Source organism: Ambystoma mexicanum, chromosome 6q, assembly GCF_040938575.1.
Source record: "Ambystoma mexicanum isolate Mex_15411 chromosome 6q, UKY_AmexF1_1, whole genome shotgun sequence".
Taxonomy (NCBI): domain Eukaryota; kingdom Metazoa; phylum Chordata; class Amphibia; order Caudata; family Ambystomatidae; genus Ambystoma; species Ambystoma mexicanum.
In genome coordinates this window covers 232,740,005-232,764,804 of record NC_090937.1, presented here as the reverse complement: position 1 = coordinate 232,764,804, position 24,800 = coordinate 232,740,005, and the positions used below count along the sequence as shown (strand labels likewise).

The following is a 24,800-nucleotide window of genomic DNA, read 5'->3' as shown; positions in this document are numbered from 1 at the left end:
TAAATCTAAGCAGATGCAATCATCAGAAATGTTATTACAGTGAGTAATGCATGTCTTATTCATGGGACAGGTTTGATGTGGTGTTTTACAAATTTACAAGAGCCAGTGCAGAGGGGCCACTCTGTACAGTGCCGAGTTGTGGGACATCTGTAACTCGGACACGATCAAGTTTGTAGAACTGACATTTTTTAGAGCAGTCCTGGGCTTGCCTCTAAACACACCTAATGCTGCCAATTTCTGGGAGTTGGGCCGGCAAAGCATTTGCTTCTTATGTCTCATGATGTCAGTGTTTTAGACTCTGGACAAACCGCAATCTGGGTTAGGTTGAGTAAATTTCTCCAGCATGGGGTCTGGCATGGATTCACATGCTCATGAATATTCCCCGTCGTCAGGCTGGGAATCCTCGGTAAAGAAAAAACCAGTATCAGTTTCGTTTCTGATCTGTCTTTCGTAGTAATAACCAATCACTGGTCTCTGCGTCATACTGACCACAGCCAATGACTGCCCTCTACCTAAGCCCCGCCTCTGGCAGCCATCTTCAGATTTTTACCGCACATTCATGTGTTGGGATCCTCGTGCTATTGCTCTCGAGCGTTAGTGCTATTTTTTTCAGGTTTTTTCTCAAAAACTTCGTTTTTTTCGGTCAAAAGAGCCTCAAGCTCCACCGACTCTCCATCCGATCAACGGGGACCCGTGTCGGATTCGTCTGCGCCCCTCAAGGGTGAAGATTTCGTCGAGCTACGCTTTTGGAGGACTCCAGAAGTTTTCTCGGGCCCGTCCCGGACATGGCCCAGGATAAGGGAAGCTCGACGCCCGGAAAGCTGTTCAGGGTCTGCCCTGGATGCCAGCTGCAGAACGTCTTTAAGGAGGACGAACACTCCTTTTGTCTTTACTGCTTACATGAGGACAAGACGCACGTGGAGAAGGACTGTGTGTTTTGCGGCAACATGTCGGAGCGGACCATGAAGGACCGCCATCAACGTCTCGCCAACTGGCTGGAAGGGAAGAGCCCGTCCGGCGAGAAGAAGAGGAAGAAATCCGAGCGGTCTTCTAAGACCTTTGAGGACGCCCCGGTGACGGGGGTCCAACACAAGGCCAAGCACCGCGAGTCCGCTGGCACCGGGAGCGCCGAACGGTCGGGCTCTACGGGCGCCAGGCAGGGCGCACCCTCCCCGGTACCATCAACCACGAGCCAACGCTCTGGGTCGGGTAAGAGGAAGGCCGAGCACCCGGCAAAGCTCCTGGAGAGGCCCCGGTCGAGCTCGAAGGCCCCATCGGAGGGGGAGCGAGGCAGTGTCCCCCCCCCCCCTCAAGGATAAGGCGGTGAGCGCACCTAAGGTGGTGAAGGCCTTAATCCATCCGGCCAAGGCCTGTATCGAGACTGTCGCGGCGGCCCTGGCTCAGACTGTGGAGGCTACGCCAGTGGTGGCGACCTCGGGGCTCAGAGTCTCCCTGCCACCTCAGAGGGAGTCCTCTTTTATGCCCATCGATAGGACCCCCGTGAAATCTCCGGCGGAGAAGGAAAAGGGGGGGCAGGGTGTCGTCGTAGACTCGGCTTCGACCTCGGAGGAAGAGCTGATCGTGGAAGAAGACCGGCCCGTCGGGATGGATCCCGACGCGGGTGACGACGACATCGCCGAGGGCACCGACGGGGCCCCTGATTGCCCGTCGGATTCCCCACTGCCAGCGCCGCAAGACAACTCGGCGCCCATTTTGTTGGCTATACAGTCCTTATGCACGGAGATAAGGACGAGACTACCGTTGCCAGCGGAGGAACCACTCCCGTCGGGGGACCCAGAACCGGGACCTTCTGGCGTTCCTCCTCCCAAGAAAAGGAGGATTCACCCTCCACCTCCTTTTCAGCCGTCGCGCCCCGTCCAGCCCTCCTCCCCGTCCACGACTCGAGGGGATGATACGGGGACTGACACGGCCGCGACGGGTACGGACGACGAGGTCTACGACGAGGATCTTCCGTCCTCACCTCCCACCAGGGCTTCTCCGCCCGACGAGATTGGATCGTTCCACTCCATGATCGCCAGGGCATCCGATCTTTTCCAACTCTGCCCTGAGGAGAAGAAAAAGGAAGGATTCCTTTATCAACGGCGCGAGGCCAAGAGGAAGACGGTCCTCGCGGTGCCTCTACTGGACGACATTTGGGATGAGGGCCTCGCCCTCCTCAAGAACCCTTCCACGACGCCAGCGAGAAGAGACCGGTACGAAAAGAAGTACCGGGTCCCGGACGCGGCCCCCCTGTGCCTCCGGGCGCAGCCTACCCCGGACTCCGTCGTCTCCGCGGCGGCCAGGAAGAAAGCGGGGGGGGGGGGGTGCGGCCTCCACATCGACTTCCCCGCCGGACGGCGAGGGAAAGAAATTGGACTCTATGGGACGCAGGGTCATCTCGTCTGCAGCGACGACGATTAAGGCGGCCAACGCCTTGGCTATCGTGGCCCGCTACGACAGGGAGCTATGGTACAAACTGGCTCCTCTGCTGGACTTCCTACCGGACGACAAGAGGGCGGATGCCCTGGAGATCCTACAGGAAGGTGAGGTGGCGTCGGACCACGCCATCACTATTGCGACGGACATCGCCGATACGGGATTTCGCCAGTTGGGCAACGGCGTGTGCCTTAGGCGGCGTGGATGGCTCAAGGCTACGGACTTATGTCAAGACGTACAGACCAGAGTCCTGGACATGCTGTTCGATGGGAACAACCTGTTTGGGAAAACAGTGGACGATTCCCTTCAGGCCATTAAAGCGGACACGGAGACGGCCCGGGCCCTTGGGGTTCTGCAACAACGACGGCCGCCCTTTCGGAGCAGCGGAGGCAAGGGCGCCTCCAAAGCTTCCGGCGGCGGTTTCTCCACCTATCGTCAAGCGGTCCGCTCGTCGTCTCAGGAGGCCTATAGGGGACGAGGCAAGTCGGGCGGACCCCGCCGTCGTCGCCAAGGAGGTCAAGGCGGCAAAGCCTCGTCGAAACAGGATTGAACCGGCCGTGGGGTCGGGCCCCCACCGAAGCACCCCGGTGGGAGGCCGGCTGGCGAGCTTCGTTAGCGTGTGGGAGTCCATCTCCACCGACCGTTGGGTGTTGGACGCCTTAGCCCGGGGCCACACGCTCGAGTTTCAAAGAAGGTGCCCGCGCGTCCCCCCCGTGGCCAGGAAAGAGCTTCACGTCCCGCAGCTTCTCCTGGAGGTAAAGGCGATGCTCAGGAAGGGCGCCATCGAACTCGTCCCAAAGAGGCTTCGGGGCTCCGGAGTCTACTCGAGATACTTCCTCGTGAAGAAGAAGACGGGAGGATGGCGCCCCGTCCTAGACCTGCGACGTCCGAACAAGTTCATCAAGGCTCAGAAGTTCCGGATGGTCACCCTCCAGCACGTCCTGGGTCAGCTGGAGGAAGGAGACTTCCTGTCGTCGTTGGATTTGGAGGATGCCTACTTCCATATTCCCATCCTAAGGGGGCACCGAAAATTTCTCAGGTTTGTGGTCCAAGGGCGTCACTACCAGTTCAAAGCCCTCCCCTTCGGACTACGGTCGGCACCCAGGGTTTTCACCAAGTGCCTTGCACCGGTGGCGGCGCAGCTGCGCCGAGAGGGGATCCACGTCTACCCCTACCTGGACGACTGGCTCATCCGAGCCAAGACGAGGGAGCTCGCCGTGGACCACAGGGCAAGGACCGTCCAGCTTCTCACGGACCTGGGATTCTCCGTGAACTACCCCGAATCCCACCTGGTACCCGCGCAAGACGCACTGTTTCTGGGAGCGAGGCTCGACACAGTGTCCCTTCTGGCCTCCCCGTCGGAGGAGAGGACCAGGGCCATCCTGGGCAAGGTACAACGGATGTTGGTGGCCGACGCGGCCAAGGTGAGGTCCATCAAGTCCCTCCTCGGAATGATGTCTTCCTGCATCTACCTCATTCCCCTGTGCAGACTCCGGATGCGCCCGTTGCAAGAGTTCCTGGACGCGCGCTGGATCCAAACGACGGGCAGCTTCGAGGAAAGGATCACACTCGACGAGAGTTTCCGACGAGCGATCTGGTGGTGGGGCACCCGCGCGCATCTGACGGCGGGCATGGACTTCCAGACCCCAGCCCACCAGGAGACAGTGACCACGGATGCCTCCCTGGAAGGGTGGGGAGCGCACACCGAAAATCTGCACGCAAGAGGCCTTTGGCTCCCGACGGAGAAATCACTACATATCAACGTCCTGGAGCTCCGTGCAGTGTTTTGGGCCCTCAGGTCCTTCCTTCCGTCCCTCAAGGGCAAGGTGGTGAGGATCTTCACCGACAACACCACCACCATGTTTTACATCGGGAAACAGGGCGGAACCAGGTCCCCAGCACTGTCCAAGGAGGCGCAGGACCTGTGGCATTGGGCCGTCGCCCAAAGGATATTTCTGGTGCCGTTTCATCTGGCAGGGATAAAAAACACCATCGCCGACTCACTCAGCAGGGAGCTGCGCTCGTGCCACAAGTGGGAACTACGGCAGGATCTAGTGGATCGCCTCTTCCGACGGTGGGGCACACCCCAGATCGACCTGTTCGCGACGGCGACGAACTCCAAGTGCCGGAGGTTCGCCAGCAGGTTTCCCCAGGCGAGGAGCATGGGCGATGCTTTCTCGTTCCCCTGGGAGGGCCTGTTCCTTTACGCGTTCCCTCCATTGCCACTGCTGATCCGGCTCATCAACCAGCTCAAGAGGTCACGGTGCAGGATGATCCTCGTCGCACCTGCGTGGCCGAGGCAGATATGGTTCCCGGACCTTCTGGACTTGTCAGCGTCCCCGTCAATCAAGCTGCCGGTGGACGCGGATCTACTCTCCAGGCAAGGAGGCGCCATCCTCCACCACGACCCGAAATCGCTGAACTTGCAGGCCTGGCTCCTGCAGCAATAGTTTGGAGGATACGACATACCGGCCGACTGCAGAGAGGTTCTTGCAAAGGCCAGGGCGTCCTCGACTCTGAAATGCTACGGACACAAATGGAAGAGGTTCTCTGTCTGGTGCCACGCACAGAAGATTAACCCTCTACGGATTACGGCTCCCCAAGTACTGCCGTACCTGCTGACGCTGGCCAAAGCTGGACTGGCACACGCGTCCATCAAGATTCATCTTGCTGCGATCTCCCGATACACCAGAACCACGGGGCGGACGTCCTTGTGGTCTCATCGTCTGGTGAAAGAGTTCATGAAGGCACTGTTCAGATCGTTCCCGCCGGTGAAGGCTCCGGCCCCGGCGTGGGAGCTCAACGTGGTGCTGACCAAGCTCATGGGACCTCCGTTCGAGCCTCTGCACTCGGCCCCGTTGAAGTTTCTGTCGTGGAAAACAGCGATTCTTGTGGCCATCACCTCCGCACGACGAGTGGGAGAGATCCAGGCCCTTTCCTGCAAGGCCCCGTACTTGACTTTTCACGACACGAGGGTAGTGCTCAGGACGTACCCCTCCTTCATGCCCAAGGTGCCGTCGGACTTCCACCTCAACGAACCCTTGGTGTTGCCTGTGTTCTTCCCGTCACCTTCGTCGCCGGCTGAGAGGACTTTGCACTCGCTGGATGTGGCTAGAGCGCTAAAGTTCTACGTGGACCGCACGAAGTGTTTTCGGAAGACGTCACAACTCTTTGTGAATTTTGGACCTGTCAACTAGGGGAAGGCACTCTCGAAGGCTTCCATTTCCAGATGGCTCTCCGGCTGTATCATGTACTGTCATCGGTTGGCAAACCGACCGCTGCCTGGCCGTCCGAGAGCCCATTCCACCAGAGCGATCGCAGCTACCACGGCGTTCCTTTCTGGTGTGCCCCTGCTGGACATATGCAGGGCTGCTACGTGGAGGTCGACGCACACCTTCACGAAATTCTACTGCGTCGATCGGGATTCCAGGGAGGAGTCCAGGGTCGGCCAAGCAGTGCTGCGCAACCTGTTCGCCTGAGGGGAGCCTGGTGAGGAGGTAAGATGCTTAATGTTGAGTTTGATGTAATGCTTAATGTTGAGCCTTTGCCACCTCCCGTGGTTGTGCATGTGTGTACTGCTATGTATTCTTTATTCATGAGCATGTGAATCCATGCCAGACCCCATGCTGGAGAAGGAACAAGTTACTTACCTGTAACTGTTGTTCTCCAGCATGGGTCTGGCATGGATTCACATGCAAACCCTCCCGCCTACCCCTCTGCGGCTCTTCACTTGGTCATACTGCCACTTCACGTGCTTCCAAATCTGAAGATGGCTGCCAGAGGCGGGGCTTAGGTAGAGGGCAGTCATTGGCTGTGGTCAGTATGACGCAGAGACCAGTGATTGGTTATTACTACGAAAGACAGATCAGAAACGAAACTGATACTGGTTTTTTCTTTACCGAGGATTCCCAGCCTGACGACGGGGAATATTCATGAGCATGTGAATCCATGCCAGACCCATGCTGGAGAACAACAGTTACAGGTAAGTAACTTGTTCCTTACCCTGCCTTTCAGCCATTAAGAGTTGAACGCCCTGGGGCTCGAGAGCTATTGGTCTCGTCTGGAGACAATCCCAGGGAATTTTGAAATATTAGTTTTAAAAAATATATGAAAGCAATTGGATGAGAGAAGCTAGAGTGAAACCTGCGAGGTCAGCTAGTCTGACTCTTTTTGTCCAGTAAAAAATATCCTGGTTTTGAAGAGTACTTGTTCAGAATGAAACTGAAGACAATGAAAGCTCTTTACATGAAATTGCATATTGACATTCTTCCACTAGCCAAGGTCAAGCGTCATTGGAACTTGAGCATCTTAGCCGCCTGCCCTTTTTGCCCAAATGAGATTGAAAGTATAGGGCATTTTATCTTGTTTTGCCCAGAGTATTCTCATATTAGGAAAAGATGTTTGATAACTTTTTTTTTAAACCGTTTTGTATTGGGATTGACAAGGTGCTTGACCTTTGTATGGCGGCGGACTGCGAGTTGTCTGTCTGGGGAATTACTTGCTCCAATCTTGGAGGAAGAGATGTAAACACCAAGGCAGGACGCTATGACGTAGACTCGTATCGGATATTTAGGTCCCAAAAAGAGCCCAGCTGTAATCACAGGACTTATCGCAGTATACCACCAAGGACCCCATAAGGGGCTCTGGCCTGCATTGCATGTCCTTGACAAAGACCTACGGGTCAAAACACGTGTCGGCTGACCTCAATTGGGACATAAGAGCCCACACTATACCTATTAGAAGTATTTTCAAAAGAAAAAAAGATTTGCACAAACGCTAGAAAACCGCGTGGAAAATCTATTTCAAATGGATTGTCCTCTAACGTATTCCACATCTTTGAAATGTAATGTCCACAGCTGTGTACTTCAGAAACTTTTTCGGCAGAGGGCGTCCTGCGTTGATGGCGTTGTGTCTGTTTTTTCCGCAAATGTTTGATTCGGAGACTCAGCACGCCTCATGTATTCCTCGTGAATGTTTTCTTCTTCCAACCCCCCTCCCCGCACCCACTGACTCTGCGGTCTGGCTTCAGGACTTGCTGGGACTGCAAGTCAAAACATTTCAATTAATTTGTTTGTGGTGCTTGGGTGAGAGTCACGACACAGAAGACTGTTCAAAATTCCAGTCGCTGACTGCTAAGGCCTTGCGGGCATGTTCTCCCGTGCAAGCATTGGATCACCTCGGTCTCACCTGCCGCTCCCTCCACAGGCTGGGCTTCTCCCTCAATTTCAAGAAATCCCATCTGACACCTTCCTAACAGTTCCAGTACATCGGGGCTGTGTTGGACACATCCTTGGAAGTGCTCGCCTCCCAAGGTGAGGGCTCATCACATTGTGCAGATGGTGGACAAGTTTCAACATGCCCAGAGTCTCCCGGCTTTCGAATTCTTAAGGTTGCTCGGCCTCATGGCATCCTGCATTTTTCTGGTGCCAGAGACCAGGCTGAGGATGAGATCCCTGCAATGGGTTCTCAAGATGCAGTGGTTGCAGTTCTCAGGCAAGATGTCGGATCCCGTTCAGATTCCACTCTCTGTATCTGAGGATTTTTTGTGGTGGCCCAACGAAGGGAACCTGATGAAGGGGGAGCCGTTTTGGCAACCATGGCCAGAGGTGACTGTAGTGACGGATGCTTCCCTCACAGGATGGGGAGCACATGTCGCAGACTTGACCGCCAGTGGTCGTTGGTCTCCGGAGTCCAAACTCCACATCAACCTGTTCGAGCTGGGGGCCATAAGGCTGGCTCTGAAGGCTTTTCTGCCGTCTGTGCTGGGGAACAGTGTTTTGATCATAACGGACAACACAGTGGCCATGCATTACCTCAACAAAAAGGGGTAGGGGTCCCTCTCATTGTACAGAGGTGCAATGCAGCTCTGGTTCTGGGCAATCCAGCAGGACATTTCGCTCTCGGCAGTTCATCTGGCCGGGGAGGAAAATGCAGCGGCCGACGCTCTGAGCAGGCAGAGCATGGTCTCTCACGAGTGAGTTGGCTCAAGAAGTCCTTCTGGAGATCTTCGTCCTTTGGGGTACCCCACAAGTGGATCTCTTCGCCACCAGTGCCAACCGGAAGTGCGAGAGATTCTGCTCAAGGGAATTTCCTCCGAGAGGAGCCTTAAGAGACGCATTCGTCATGGATTGGTCGTTCCCACTGCTGTATGAGTTTCCTCCAGTCCCCGTCATTCCTCAAGTGTTAAGGAGGTTGCAGAGGTTCGATTCCCACATGATACTCATTGCTCTAGATTGGGCCAGGAGAGCGTGGTACCCGAACCTTCTAGAAATGTCCATCTGCCCTCCACGTCTTCGCAACCGAGAGGATGCGTGCGCGACGGGGGGGACGCGCGCAGCAAGGGGGTCAGGGGAAGAGAAACCTCAGGTTCTCCATCCAGAGGTCAAGACTCTCAACCTTCATGCTTGGTATCTGAAAGGTTGAGGTATAAGGATTGGGACCTCACGGATGATGTGATGGAGGTGTTGCTTTCCGCCAGGAGGCCAGCAACAAAATCCCTGTACCGTTGGTTCTGCGACTGGTGCAGGGAACAAAAAGTTAATCCTTTTCAGTGTTCCATTCCTGTGTTTTTGTCTTTCTTGCTTTCTTTGACCCAAAGGGGCCTTCAAGTGGGTACCATTACAGGTTACCTGGCGGCACTGTATCTTTAAGCGCTCGTCGGAAGAATGTTCTTACTTAAGATTCCTTTGGTTTTCCAATTTCTTAAAGGGCTCACTAATGTGTTCCCACCGTCCCCTTTCAGGTGCCGGTTTGGGATCTGAATTTGGTTTTGAAATTACTGATGGGTGCTCCATTTGAAGCTTTGCACTCTTGTCCTTTGAGATTGTCTTTCAAGACTGTGTTCTTGGTTGCGGTTACTTCCGCTTGCAGAGTGAGTGAATTGCAGGCACTTTCATCTTAGCCACCCTTTACTGTGTTCCACAAGCATAGGGGGTTGTACTGGGGGTACGTCCTTCCTTTCTACCTAAGGTGATGTTTGACTTTCATTTAAACCAGAAAGTGGTTCTTCCGTCTTTCTATTCTCCTCCTCATCCTGGTAAGGAAGATGAGCGACTTCATAGGTTGGATCCTAGGAGAGCTCTGAGCTTTTATATTTCTAGGATGGCCAGGGTCAGAGTGGACGATCAACTCTTTGTGGGGTATACTGGACACCGATTGGGCCAGGCTGTTACCAAACAGACCTTGTCCTGGTGGATTATCCTCACCATTACTGACCGATTGGCGGGTAAGGACCCTTCTGAAGGGTTGTGAGCTCATTCCACTACGGGCGTGGCTACTTCCACAGCCCTGCATCGGAGAGTTCCTATTAGGAATATTTGTGATGCAGCCACATGAGCGTCTATCCACACCTTTGTTAAACGTTATTCTCTGGATACGATCCGTGGTCAAGAAATGGCATTCGGTAAGGCAGTTCTTTATTCTTTTCCCTCCTCCATTTTCTGGTACTGCTTTGGGAGTCTGTCAAAGATGTGGAATACGTTGGAGGACGCAATCCATTCGAAGAACAAGTTACTTACAAATTGGTAACATTTTCGATTGGATGTTCCTCCAACGTATTCCACATCGCCCTCCCAGCCTGCCCCTCGGGAGAATTTCCTATGCGATTGCACATAGCCTTGCAGAAACATAAGCTGCAGTCAAGCAGGCATTGGATAGGTGCCATAGGTTATGGGGGGAAAAAGCATAAACTGAGGCTATGGGCACCATGCGTCCTATTTATAATAGCCAGTGACGTCGCCCTTGACAGAAGCCTTCAAGGAACATCACCCGACACCATCAACGCAGGATGCCCCCAGCCGAAAGTTTCCGAAGTACACAGCTGTGGACTTATCATGTCAAAGATGTTCAATACGTTGTAGGAGCATCCAGTCGAAAGAATGTTACCAGTTGGTAAGTAACTTGTTCTTCCAAAAACAAATGTGAGGTATCCAGGTTAACCCCCTTTTTTTGATGTAAATGTCGCCTCATAGCCAGTCCTTGATGCTCAGTCTGTTGTCTTTACATTTACACAGCCTATGTTATATTAGTCGCCGCATTTTGTAGAGCTTCATTAACAATTCAAGTATTTATTGTGTGATTTGTAATGTTGTAAACTTTTGTGTATGACTTTTCTGATATATTCGGTTCAAAATAAAGAAATTAAATAAATACTTGACGAGTGATTTTCTTATTTAATTTATTTATTTATTTTTTTTTCTTATTATACTCTTTACCACTGTTTTGTAGATATTTTGTAAAGCTCTGTTTCGCTGTTATATGGTAAAGTTTAATAAATTGGTTACAAAAAAGAAATACTTGACGAGTAATTGAACATTCCACAAGTCCGTGGGTTAGCCCAGTTGTGTTGGTATCAAAGGCAGGCGCTAAGGTACTTAGATTCTCTGTGGACCATAGGGCATTAAATGCAGTCACGAAGACTGATGCCCATCCCTTGCCAAGGGCAGATGAACTAGTGGATAAGCTGGGCTCAGCAATACTCCTCAGTACTTTTTACCTGACAAGTGTTTAGTGGCAGATTGCCATGACTGACTAGTCCAAGGAGAAGACTGCATTCTCAACTCATGAAGGCTTGTACCAGTTTACGTTCATGCCCTTTGGAATGTGGCAGGTGCATTATTTAAACCAGACAATGGTTAACATGTTCTGAATGGGTTAGAGAACATCTGCATGGCAAACTTGAATGACCTAGCAGTGTTCAGAACTACCTGGGAAGAACATCTTGACCACCTGGGACATGTGTTCCAGGCCATCTGTCCATCAAAGCAAGTAAATGCCACGTTGGTCAGAGTAAATTGGTCTACCTTGGTCATGAGGTAAGAGTGGAGATCAAGCCCTTACCCAGCAAAGTACAGGTTGTACAAGACTGGGCCACTCAAACTACTCAAGCTCAAGTATCATTGGGAACTATGGGACCATAGCGTCTCCTCTGAATACCATATCCTCTCTGAAGTACCCTAAAAAGTTCAAGTGGATTGAGGACTGTGAAAAAGCCTTCTGGTGGCTGAAAGATGCCCTCTGTAAAGCGCCAGTGCCGAGAGCTCCAGAAAACACTCGGGCCTTCCTAGTCCAATCTGATGCTTCCAACGCAGGGATAGGAGCGGTCTTAAGCCAATTTGATAGCAAAGGCAGGGAACACTTCATTTGCTTTGTTAGTAGAAAGTTAAAAGATAGGGTGAGGAGGTGGGCAACCATTGAACGTTAATGTTTCTATTGTGTGGGCCCTGAAGAAATTCAGACCATACCTCTATGGAACTACTTTCAAGATTCAAACTGATGACCAACCCTTAAGGTGGCTGATGCAGATGAAAGGAGAAACCCCAAAATTGCTCAAGTGGTCCATAAGCCTACAATGCTTTGCCTGTACTACTGAGCACAGGTCAGGTAAATGACTGACTGTATCCAAGACAGACATCCAGGAGTGGATTCGATACTCTTGTCCTAGGTGTGGGGGGTGTTGAGTGTTAGGGAGATTTATCCTTTTTATGCTTCATGCCCTCTCCTGGATAGACCCCCCCCCCCCCCCTCCACCAGCACTTTTTGCTGGACTTCTGGAACTTTTTCTTTCAATCCTGAATGAGTGGAGCCTTTTTTCACTTATTCTTTTAGGCTCTGTCTTTTGGAACTCTATTTGTGTTCTGCCTGTACTATGGAGGCTGTCTGCTCATAACTCTTAAAGGCATCTGTATTCCTCTAAATGCAGCACACAGCTCCTTATGGGCAGTGTTGCTAGGGACCCTGAGGGGCCTACTTTAAGATTCGTTTTTGAATATCCCCAAGTTACTACAGTTCTTAGGGATAGAGAGATACTCTGGATATCTCCCAAAAGTGTATAGACTGAGAGATTGGCACACACCACGTTCAGTTAGAGTGCCAAACTGATACCTAGTATACCCTTCCCTCTGCTCCTGTGACTTTAGTCACATAGTTATGACTGGTAGCAGTGGACGTATTCTGCCAACTATTGTGGATTTTTTTTATACCGCAGGCTATGTCCATAGCCTCAGTAGTGCACAATAGAGGCACCCAAGTACCAACTTGGGACCTTCTTTTTTTTTTTTTCTTCTCCACTATTGCTAGTGTGGTTCTCCAGCATGGGGTCTGGCATGGATTCACATGCTCATGAATATTCCCCGTCGTCAGGCTGGGAATCCTCGGTAAAGAAAAAATCAGTATCAGTTTCGTTTCTGATCTGTCTTTCTTAGTAGTAACCAATCACTGATCTCTGGGTCATACTGCCCCAGCCAATAACTGCCCTCTACCTAAGCCCCTCCCCTGGCAGCCATCCTCAGATTTTTACCGCACGTTCAAGTGTTGGGAGTCCTTGTGTTTACCTCTTGGGCTTTTTTACTGTATTTTCGCGCTTTTTCGGGAGATTTATCTCTTTTTCGGTTAATCGAGCCTCAAGCTCCACCGTTTCTACTTCCGATAACGGGGACCCGTTTCGGAATTCTTCTACGCCCCTCAAGGGTGAAGTTTTCACCGAGTTACGCTTCTTGGAGGATTCCAGAAGATCTGTGGCCTGCCTCAACGGACATGGCCCCAGGACAAGGGAAGCTCGACGCCCGGATCCAAGCTGTTCAGGAGCTGCCCAGGATGCGGATTGCAAAATATTTTCAAGGAGGACGAGGATTCGAGATATCTCTACTGCCTTCATGAGGACAAGACGCACGTGGAGAAGGACTGTGCATTCTGCAAGAACCTGTCGGAACGGACCAAGCAAGATCGTCATTCCCGCCTCGCCGCCTGTGAGAAGGCGAAGAAAAAGTCTGAGCGGTCTTCTAAGTCCTGTGAGGGCGCCCCGCCAACGGGGGCCCAACAGAAGACCAAGCACCGCGAGTCCACGGGCACCAGGAGCGACGAAAGGTCGGGCTCCTCGGCTGCCAGGCAGGGCGCGACTTCCCCAGCACAATCAACCACGAGCCAGCGCTCTGGTTCGGGGAAGAGGAAGTCCGAGAACCCGGGTAAGCTTCTGGAGAGGCCCCGGTCGATCTCGAAGGGAGCTGATGGGAGCGAGGTGATGACCCTCCCCCCAAAGCGAAGGCCCAGGACGCACCTAAGGTGTTGAGGGCCTTGATCCACCCGGCAAAGGCCTCTATCGAGGTTGTCGCGGCCCTGGCGAAGCCGGCAGAGGCTACGCCAGTGGTGGCGGCCTCGGGGGCCCAGAGTTTCCCTGCCACCACAGAGGAAATCCTCTTTCCAGACCATTGTGAAGACCCCGGTGGAAAAAGAGGGGGGGGGGGGGACCGGTAGCCATTACGGACTCGGATTCAGCCTCCGAGGAGGATCCGGTGGAAACCGTGAAAGGCCTCAACGAGAGGTTCATTGGCCTCAACGAGAGGTTCGAGAAGGTTCGATCCCAGGGGGCGGTTCCCGCTGATTTGATCGAAGATAGCGACGATGGCGACGACGAGGGCCCAGTGGAGCAGCCATCCCGTCCTTCGCAGCCATTACCCGAGCCCCAGGATAGCTCGGCGGCCCTTTTGTTGGCGATCCAATCCTTATGTACTGAGATAAGGACGAGGCTACCATGGACCCCGCCGGGGGATCCAGAACCAGGCCCGTCGGGAAGCCCTCCGAACAAGCGGAGGAGAGTCCACCCCGCTCCGCCCTTCGTGCCCGCGAGGCCAGTGGACCCCTCATCCCCCTCGCCGGACCCTAGAGAGGATACGGGGACGGACGGCGGCGATGACACAACGGACATCCCGTCATCACCTCCCCCCCCAACCCCCTCGGGCTTCTCCACCTGACGAAATTGGCTCTTCTCACGCCATGATAACCAGGGCATCCGAGCTCTTCCAGCTCTGCCCTGAGGAACAGAAAAAGGAAGGGTTTCTTTACCAACGATGAGAGGCCAAGAGAAAGACGGTCCTTGCGTTGCCGTTGCTCGACGACATCTGGGACGAGGGGCTGACTATCCTCAAGAACCCTTCCACGACACCCGCCAAGACGGACAGGTACGAGAAGTAGTACCGGGTCCCCGATGCTGCCCCCTTGTGCCTCAGGGCCCAGCTCACGCCGGACTCTGCCGTCTCAGCGGCCAAGAAGAAAGCGGCGGGTCCGGCGGCTTCAACTTCCACTTCCCCGCCGGACAGCGAGGGCAAGAAGTTGGACTAAATGGGACGACGAGTCCTCTCGTCGGCGGCGACGACGATTAAGGCGGCCAATGCCTTAGCAATTGTGGCCCGTTACGACAGGGAGCTTTGGTTCAAGTTAGCTCCTCTGCTAGACTTCCTACCGGATGACAAGAGGGCGGAGGCCCTACAGATTCTGCAGGAAGGAGAGGTGGTGTCAGATCACGCCATAACGGTGGCAACGGAAATTGCCGATACCGGATTTCGCCTACTGGGCAACAGGGTTTGCCTCCGACGAGGATGGCTCAAGGCGACAGACTTTCGCCAGGACATCCAGACCAGAGTTTTGGACATGCCGTTCGACAACAACAACCTATTTGGAAAGGCGGTGGATGAGTCCCTCCAGGCCATCAAGACCGACACGGAAACAGCCCGAGCCCTAGGAGTCCTTCAGCAACGGCGGCCCTTTCGGAGCTCTGGAGGCAGACGGAGCCTCCAAAGGATCCAGCGGCGGCTCTTCTCCTTACCGCCAGGCGGCCCGCTCCTCGTCCCAGGAGGCCTACAGAGGCCGCGGCAAGCAAGGAGGGTCTCGCCGCCGTCGGCAAGGAGGCCAAGGCGGCAAGGCCTCTTCCAAGCAGGACTGAACCGGCTGTTGCGTGGGGCCCCACCGAAGCACCCCGGTGGGAGGCCGGCTGACTAAGTTCGTCAGCGTGTGGGAGTCCATCTCCACCGACTGTTGGGTGCTGGACACCCTGGCCCGTGGACACTCGCTGGAATTTCAAAAGAAGTGTCCCCGCATTCCTCCTGTAGCCAGGAAGCAGAATCACGTCCCTCAACTGCTGTTGGAGGTAAGGGCGATGCACAGGAAGGGGGGGGTCATCGAGCTCGTCCCCAAGAGGCTCCGGGGCTCTGGAGTATACTCAAGATACTTCCTTGTCCGAAAGAAGACAGGCGGTTGGCGCCCCATCCTGCACCTGCGTCGGTTGAACAAGTACATCAAGGCACAGAAATTCAGGATGGTCGCCCTCCAGCACGTGCTGGGACAGCTGGAGGAGGGCGACTTCCTATCGTCACTGGACTTGGAGGATGCTTACTTCCACATCCCCATTCTAAAAGGTCACAAAGTTCCTCAGATTCGTAGTCCAGGGATGTCACTTCCAATTCAGAGCCCTGCCGTTCGGATTAAAGTTGGCACCCTGGGTGTTCACCAAGTGCCTCGCACCGGTGGCGGCACGGCTGCACCTGCAAGGAATCCACATCTACCCCTACCTGGACGACTGGCTAATCCGTGCAAGGTCAAGAGAACTCGCCGTCGAACACACAGCAAGGACCGTCCGCCTGCTCACGGAGCTGGGATTTGCCATCAACTACCCCAAATCCCATCTGGTCCCGTCGCAGGTAGCACTGTTTCTGGGAGCGAAGCTCAATACAGTGAGGCGGTTGGCATCTCCGTCTGAAGAAAGGACGAAGGCCATTTTGGGCAAGGTGCAGTGCCTGTTAGCCAAAGAGGTGGCCAGAGTGAGGTCCATCAAGTCCCTCCTCGGGATGATGTCCTCGTGCATCTACCTTGTGCCCCTTTGCAGACTTCGGAGGTGTCCGCTACAAGAGTTCCTCGACGCCCGCTGGATTCAAGCGGTGGGCTGCTTCGAAGACAGGATCCCGCTCTACGAGGAGGCATGGACTTTCAGGCCCCAGCATATCAGGAGACGGTAACGACGGACGCCTCCCTGGAGGGATGGGGGGGGGGGCCCACACCGGAGATCTCCACGCAAGAGGCCTCTGGCTCCCGGAGGAGAGGTCTCTTCACAACATCCTGGAGCTACGAGCCGTGTTCTGGTTGCTCAAATCGTTCCTTCCGTCCCTTAAGGACAAAGTGGTGAGGATCATCAATGACGACACCACCACGATGTTCTACATCCGGAAGCAGGGAGGCACCAGATCCCCAGCCCTATCCAAGGAGGCCCAGGATCTGTGGCACTGGGCCGTCGCCCAGGGGATGTTTCTGGTTCCCTTCCACCTGGCAGCAATAAAAAACGCCATCGCCGACTCACTCAGCAGGGAGCTGCGCTTGTGCCACGAGTGGGAACTAGGCCAGGACCAGGTGGATCGGCTCTTTCAACGATGGGGCAAACCCCAGATCGACCTGTTCGCGACAGCGACGAACTCCAAGTGCCGGAGGTTCGCCAGCAGGTTCGCCCAGCCGAGGAGCATGGGCGACGCTCAAGAGGTCCAGGTGCAGGATGATCCTCGTTGCACCGGCGTGGACGAGACATTTCTGGTTCCCGAACCTTCTGGACTTGTCAGCGTCCCCACCTATCAAGCTGGCGACGGACGCGGGTCTTCCCTCCAGAGAAGGAGGCGCCATTCTCCATCACGACCCGGTGTCGCTGAACTTGCAGGCTTGGCGCCTGCAGCAATAGAGTTTGGAGGATACCATATCCCGGCTGACTGCAGAGAGGTTCTTGCAAAAGCCAGGGCGTCCTCAACTCTCAAATGTTATGGACATAAGTGGAAGAGGTTCTCTGTCTGGTGCCGTGCACAGAAGATTAACCCTCTGCGGATTACGGCCCCTCAAGTATTGCCGTACCTACTGTCGCTGGCCAAAGCTGGACTGGCTCACGCCTCCATCAAAATACATCTGGCTGCCATTTCCTGATACTGTAACGCTCACCTGATTCCCGCAGAGGCGCCGGTCTTGACTGGGTGAATGCCGTATCTGGCTCTTTGGGCTGGACCTCTGTGCACTGTATGTCTGACTCGAAGAGTAAGATGTCTGCAGATAGAAAATATGGGATTAATGAACTGGGGTTATTGGGTGCCTCTCTCCTCTTCCCTTTCTCTTCTCCTGTAGAACCCCAAAGGTTAACGCCCTCACCTTAGGTAAGTGAACGCCGAGCTCTCCATCTGCCTCGGGGCAGGGTGCCGTAACCAGTTTCTTCACTGGATAAGGGTGCAGGCCTCTTGACCTCGGAGGACTGCTGTCCGTCGTTAACTGCACGAACGGTAAGTTCTGGGCACTTCAAATGTCTTAAAAGTCTTTTGTAATGATATCTCTTGTTTTGCAGGGTTCCGGCGATGGCGGATGGCGGGCTGATGAGAGTTGAGGATCGAAACCGCGTGAGGAATAGAAGCGCCTGGAAGCACGTAAGTAAGCGCTTGTAGCCTGCTTCACGATGCGCACTAACTGTCCCTTTTATCTTGCAGGTACAAGTTCGGAGCTTTAGAGAAGCTGAAGGGTGCTGGAATACCCACTGGATTTGGCGTGGGAAGGAGTGATGGCACGTGAGTAATAAAGTTGCCCAATGTCTTTAAACGCACCTTCTTTTGTCTTTCAGATGCCGGAATGCAGTGCGAAGACCTCCGGAGCATGCGAAGAGTAGGTAAGCCTTTGTCTTTCAGATGCCAGAATGCAGCGCGAGGCGTTGGTGACAGCCGATGGACCAGGTAAGAGATGCGCTGCCACTGAAGACCGTAGTGCTAACCTGTTCTTTCTTTGTCTTTACAGGTGCTGCTGAAGACTGGATTCCAGGATGGTAAGCCTTTGTTCCCTTAGGCCCCGGATCAGAAGCAGAAGACACGATGAGCGTTCTGCTGCAGAGAATGCAGAATAACGCAAAGCAAGATTCATCCATCGGGTGTGGTTTAAATCGCCTCCTGTAGTGCTTAGGTGTCTCCTTCCACAGCCACGCCTAGGTAAGAAAAGAGTTCCTGCTTTCCAGAAGAGTTCCAGTGTTCTGAACCTAGGGAGTGGCTCCTGCCCCACCCAACAGGAAAAGTAGTCCCAAACAGAAGAGGATCAGGGGTTCAACTGGCAGGTAAGTAAGCAGCATGGTCTGCTGCAGGTAAGTCCACCCAAGCATTATGAGCCCGGCGCTTCCAGCGCTGGGACTGGGCATCTTTATGAGCCTGGTGCCACTGGCGCCAGGACATGGTCCAAAAGGTCCCAATTGGGACTGGCTGGCACTCGGAACCGGGGTTATGGGTCTGCTTCCAAGGGAGTCGGGCAAGTCCTGATCTTTTGGGAGCAGAGATCATGACAGATACACCAGAACTACAGGACGGGCGTCCTTGTGGTCTCATCGCCTGGTGAAGGAATTTATGAAGGGACTATTCCGATCGTTCCCACCGGTGAAGGACCCTGCCCCGGCGTGGGAGCTCAACGTGGTGCTGACCAGGCTCATGGGGGGGCCCCTTTCGAGCCTATGCACTTGGCGCCGTTGAAGTTCCTGTCATGGAAGACAGCATTTCTTGTGGCCATCCCCTCCGCACGAGTGGGAGAGATCCAGGCCCTATCTTGCTAGCCTCCATACTTGACTTTCCACGATATGAGGGTGGTGCTGAGGACGCACCCCTTCTTTATGCCCAAGGTGCCGTCGGACTTCCACCTCAACGAGCCCTTGGTGTTGCCAGTTTTCTTCCCATCGCCTTCGTCTCTGGCCGAGAGGACTTTGCACTCGCTGGATGTGGCTAGAGCGCTGAGTTCTATGTGGACCGCACGAAGAGTTTTCGGAAGACATCACAGCTGTTTGTGAACTTTGGACCTGTGAATCAAGGGAAGGCTCTCTCGAAGGCTTCCATTTCCAGATGGCTCTCCGGCTGCATCGTGCACTGTCACCGGTTGGCAAACCGACCGCTGCCCAGCCGTCCGAGAGCCCAATTCGACCAGAGCGATCGCTGCTACCACGGCCTTCCTGTCTGGTGTGCCCCTGCTGGACATCTGCAGGGCTGCTACGTGGAGGTCGACGCACACCTTCACGAGATTCTACTGCGTCGATCGGGACTCCAGGGAGGAGTCCAGGGTTGGCCAAGCAGTGCTGCGCAACCTGTTCGCTTAAGGTGAGCCTGGTGAGGAGGTAAGAGATGCTTAATGTTGAGTTGTTGTATTGCTTGTGTATACTGCTATGTATTCTTATATTCATGAGCATGTGAATCCATGCCAGACCCCATGCTGGAGAAGGAACAAGTTACTTACCTGTAACTGTTGTTCTCCAGCATGGGTCTGGCATGGATTCACATGTGAACACTCCCTCCTTCCCCTCTGCGGCTCTTGACTTGGTCATACTGCCACTTTACGTGCTACCATATCTGAGGATGGCTGCCAGGGGAGGGGCTTAGGTAGAGGGCAGTCATTGGCTGGGGGCAGTATGACCCAGAGATCAGTGATTGGTTACTACTAAAAGACAGATCAGAAACGAAACTGATACTGATTTTTTTTTTTTCTTTACCGAGGATTCCCGGCCTGACGACGGGGAATATTCATGAGCATGTGAATCCATGCCAGACCGATGCTGGAGAACAACAGTTACAGGTAAGTAACTTGTTCCTTGTTCTTAGTTAGCCCTTCTACCATTCTGGGAGGGGGAGGTGTGTGTGCGTTTTGCCTTTGGCGGGAACCCTTGGATATCTCCACCTAGGCTCCAGAGTGTCTGGGCAGGCAGGAAGTACAGGAGGAGTTTTCCACACCCATGTCTTTTGTCTGCCAGAGTTTCCGAATAGGTCCAGCTCCCACAGGGACAGCCAAACGTCCCTTTCTGTAAAATGCTGAGAGATTGCAGAGGAGTGTGCGCTGGAACTGTATGAAAGGTGAGGCTTCTGGAGTGAAAAGCAAGTTGACCACAGGAAGCTGAAGTAACCGAAGATGACCAGAGACGCCTGCAAACACTTTGCAACACCGTGAAGAAACCACTGCTGTTCTGACCCTGTTTTCTGTGCAACAGAGGAGCTCCAAAGAGTACGACTCCTTCTCTTTTTGGCTGCTGGAAACAACCAGTCCCAAGACTAACTTTGAAACTAGCCATCTCCGATGTCCTAGGAGTTTCCAAAGCTGCAGAACCCTAATACCAGGAGAACTGCTGCCCATTTAGAATTAATCGTTGTGGAAAGGCCGATCTGTCCAAATATCTGCTGAACCCATAAGGACACTCCAGAGATCCGATCCAACTTGCCCAGACCCCCTCATCAGAGTGTGGGACTGCAGGAAGCCAAGAAGATTGACCGAGTGATCCGTGTCCTTTGTTGGTGCTGCAGAAAAGGCGCCAAAACTTCAGAGTGAACCAAGAAGTTGCTGAAAAAACGTGCTACAGGTCCTCCTTCGAGACTGCTCCTAAGAAATCCTGTCCATTGTCCTGCCTTCAGTCATCAGACCAAGGAATCCGGAAGGTCTGGTACAGAGCTGCAACATCGTGGAGCATCCAGCACAAACATGTTCTTCTAACGTCCTGGTACTGCTGGGGAAAAAGGTATTGCTTACCTGATTCCAAGTCGTCTCTCCAGGGTAACCCCCTCTTACTTCAAACCCAAGCTGTTGGTTGTGTCCCTTCCTTGAGTCTGTTTTTAATGTCTCCCTTGTTGTTAATTTGCTACTTCAATAACACTAGAGACTGGAAGAAATCCACAAGAGCTGTTCATAATTCGCTGCTTGTCAACACTTAAAGCCCTCTTCGAACTGCCTTTAGGTAGAGTTGCGTTTTGGGACTTAAAGGACTTAATATGCAAAGAAACCCTGTCTAGAACCAAGCTCGTGTTACACTAACTAATCATTTTTCTCACTTTGAGCCTTTACTATGTGTTTGCAGAGTAAATGCATTACCGTATAAACTGTCAAACCGCCTGAGTGCGCAATAACCTATAATAAGATAAGTTTGTCTTTTCCCTTTTGAATATTGCTACAAATGTAACCGTGAGCAAACACAATAGTGAAAGTGCCCTTTTGAAGTGTAGAAGTGTGTTAACAAGTATTCCTAAGTGTTCTAGTATACATGTCTAAAGTATTTAAAGTGATTCTGGTGTAAATATAATAAATAAGTACTTCTATATAACGTGTGCTTCTTTGCTGTGCCTAACTAGATTCAGTGCACTTACTCACAGCTCACATCTTCTTAAGATGAGCCTGACTGCTCTGCCACTCTACCAAGGTCCTGAGTTTGTACAGACTGATGCGAAGAGTTGGATCTATAAACCACTGGAATATCTTACTAATGTCTTACTGCCAGTAGGACCTTAGGAGAACTCCCCTAACACTGTCTCCCCCCCCCCCCTAATCCAGAATAGGGCTGCAAGACTTCTTGGACCAGGGATCATATCTCTCAGCCTTAAAATCTCTCCACTGGCTCTCGGTGGCGGCTAGGATCAAATTTCAGATCTTCTGCATCATCCACAAGGACTTCTGGTTCCTGGGACTATGCTATCGCCAACTTTCCCCCTCCCTAAATACCCCCCTGCTAGAGCCCTGCGCTCCTCTGAGAGATTGTAGACCTCTCTTCTCGGCTGGTGCCTCCCTCTGGAACAGCTTCCGTGCCCCCCTCGGACTTGGTCCGGACTCCCTTAAGTTCTGGAAACTGCTCAAAACTCTGCTCTTCTCTACCACTTACCCTCTTTCCCTTCCCTGCTAATCATCCCACTGTAGCAGAGACCGGTGGCCTGATCCTCGTGAATCCCACAGGATTCCAGGCCCTTTTTCCCAGTAAACACCAGCACCCCCCTACGCTTCCCCCCCCCCCCCCCCCCCCCCCCCCCAGCCCCTGCTTGGTGGCTTCACCCCTTGAGTCTTGCCTGTGCTAGCACTTGGCTTGAGGTTCTCCTGGCTCCCCTTAGCACTTACCTCCTGGGCCCTCCTCCAGAACCTCTCCACCCTTCCCCCGCACTTCTCCCCAATACTCCTGAATGCAACAAGTGCTAGTAGGACCACGACTGTTACTGTTTTGCCACTGTTATTTCCCATGTTCCCTTTCCATTTAGCTTTGTGGCGCTTTGAAACACAATTCGGTGTTCGTAACTTGATTGGACACGGCCTCTGCCTCCCTCCTATCCGACTAGTTCCGTACTCTGACCTTCTGCCTGTGTTTCTTGTTGTCCATCTTGTTACGCGCCCTAATGCCCAAGGGTCCATGGCTGCACTATATAAATATAATAAAGTTTGTATAAAGCGCATTACAGATGCTCAATAAAATAAAAATAAATGCTGAGTGATTCTCAGCAGATTTGCAAGCATCAGAAGACCTACATTACTAACTGTAATCGTATTTCTGGTTCTTGTATCTGCTACGATTCACATGCATCCACTCTTCCTCCCCTCTTGTAGTCGAACGAACATAGTTTTTACTCGCTCACACGTTCTCTTCAGGCTCCCACATGGTAGAACGAAAACTGGGGGGACCTTGATGTGTGAAGTATCTTGGGTACACTACAAGTCATGTTGGGGGTTGTTAGTCACGCCCATATGGATGTTTCGATCTTCGAAAAAAAGATACAATACTCTGCGGTTACTACTAGATGTCGACTGTACTGCATGTGACTGTAAGCAGAGACAAGAACCTGAACTAAGATTACGGTGAGTAATGTATGTCTTAAATGAACGGTCTAGTCTTCTGCTGGATAATGAACTTCAAATCATCTAGCTGTCAATTAAAAGGAAGGTGTTGCAATTACCGTTTGATTTTGCAGTCTTAAGATGGGCACAGCATGTAAATACTATGAACACTTCAATTTTATGGATGCCTACGCATCGAGTGGCCTTGTATTAATGAATTTACATTTTTCATGTTTTGAACTTCGTTTTTTGTTTTTCTCCCTGTTTACAGGTACAATAGAATAGCTCGGGAATGGACTCAGAAATATGCTATGTGATGCTTCTAAACCTACGTTGTAGCTGGAATAAACTATAAATTACTGTTCATATTGATTTTTTTTCTATCCAGACTTCTGTCCTCAGTATTTTTATTTTTCCTCGATTTATGCACACCTTCATCTCGAGATCCTAGTTCATCTTCAACAATACTGCTTTTCGATCCAGTGTTGATGCAACTTCAGTTGCCAATTTTTAAACCTTTATTTCAAAATAGATCATATGGTGGGTCTATTGGCATCACATATTTGGTTGAGCTGAAAACCATCACATGTTTACCCACTACTGAAGAGATCACTTTGGGAAGATGGATTCTGAGTTGTCCGACATGAAAAGGTTACTACGATGCTGCAGCTGGATCCATCTTGTTTCCAATCGTAGAGATTACATCAGCACTTTATACTTCAAGCTGATCTTGCAGCTCAAGAAGTGTTCTGCAAAAACTCTTATCAGCGGGGACATTGGATGTGATTACATTATGCATGTCTAGTAAATGTTTGTTACTCTGGGGGGGAATCCGAAGTAGTGCTCCTTTCCCAATCTTCATCACCATGTTTGCAGCACAATGAATCAGGAATAAGTTAAATGTTTGACTTCATCCCTCCTGATAATCGTGTCTTCTGACCCTCCACCCCTGTTCCAAAGGGCCCATTCCACTAGAGTGGATTGTTGGAGGTATTGGTTCTCTCTCCAGAGCCCGTTACACGCGCACTTCATGAATGAACAATTCAAGTGTCAAATGGAAGAGTATTCAACTAATAGCTCTTTTTATTGTATATTTTTCATTAATAAAGTTGCATATACCAATGTGTTAGCTGACTGGACTAATCAATGTTGGGTGCAGAATATTTTGTTACTACAGAGGAGCTTGTTTGTGTTTGTACTGTTAGAACCTCTTGTTTATGGACTTCAAACGATGCTGTGAAGATAAAGATTGGATAATATTTTTGTTCGAGGTGTAAACCAGGGTGCATTTATCCACATGTGACTTGGTGAAAACTGGATACAACTCTTTAAAGATGTAGTCCCTGAAATGTGAATTATACAGTGACTTCCATATCTAGGTGTATTTGGAGTTGTGGTAGGTTTCTAGACGCACATCTCGAATGGATGTGCCCTCATGGTATGGTTGAGTATATAAGCAGAAATGTACCAGTGAAGTCTTTCAGTGTGTGAAATTTCCAAAGGTTGTGCCTAGTGTTTTTTTTCAATGCAGGGTTTTTGGTTTACCATTTAAATTTGAAAATATCAACAGTCGGTCAGCACTTAAACCTATTGGACTACTTGTGAATAGAGTTGCTGTTCCATTTTCATTTCACAATAAAAACTGTGCCACTTAGTTTTAACTGCTACAAAAATCCAGTGTCTTCACTTTTCACCTTTTAGTGCAATTGGTTTTTTGTTCCTCTTTTGTAATTTGTTTTTCTCACCTTACACTGTTAGTAGCTTTTTGCATTCCGGTGTATTTTGCCATAGACTGCAGTCAGCTTGTTCTATAATACTTACTGAATTTCAAAATGTGCAGATTCCTTTGATAATTCAACGCATTTGGCTATGCATACAAAGATTTAATCCAGCCTTTTTTTCCTTCAAATTAGTACTTGTGTAGGTTATTTATGTGATGACATTAACAGGAAATGTTTTTCCGATGTTCACACAATATTTACTTT

General features: G+C 51.8%; 1 protein-coding gene across 1 annotated transcript in view; it reads left to right on the top strand.

The window, feature by feature from the left end:
* The window catches only part of UBE2D3 (ubiquitin conjugating enzyme E2 D3), a 269,547-nt gene extending 245,606 nt beyond the window's left edge, over positions 1–23,941 (top strand). The window contains exon 7 of the mRNA XM_069630692.1: positions 23,087–23,941. Coding sequence (XP_069486793.1) covers positions 23,087–23,132 — 46 coding nt within the window. The 3' untranslated portion in view covers positions 23,133–23,941. The remainder of the gene's footprint in view (positions 1–23,086) is intronic.
* Positions 23,942–24,800: the final 859 nt, after the last annotated feature.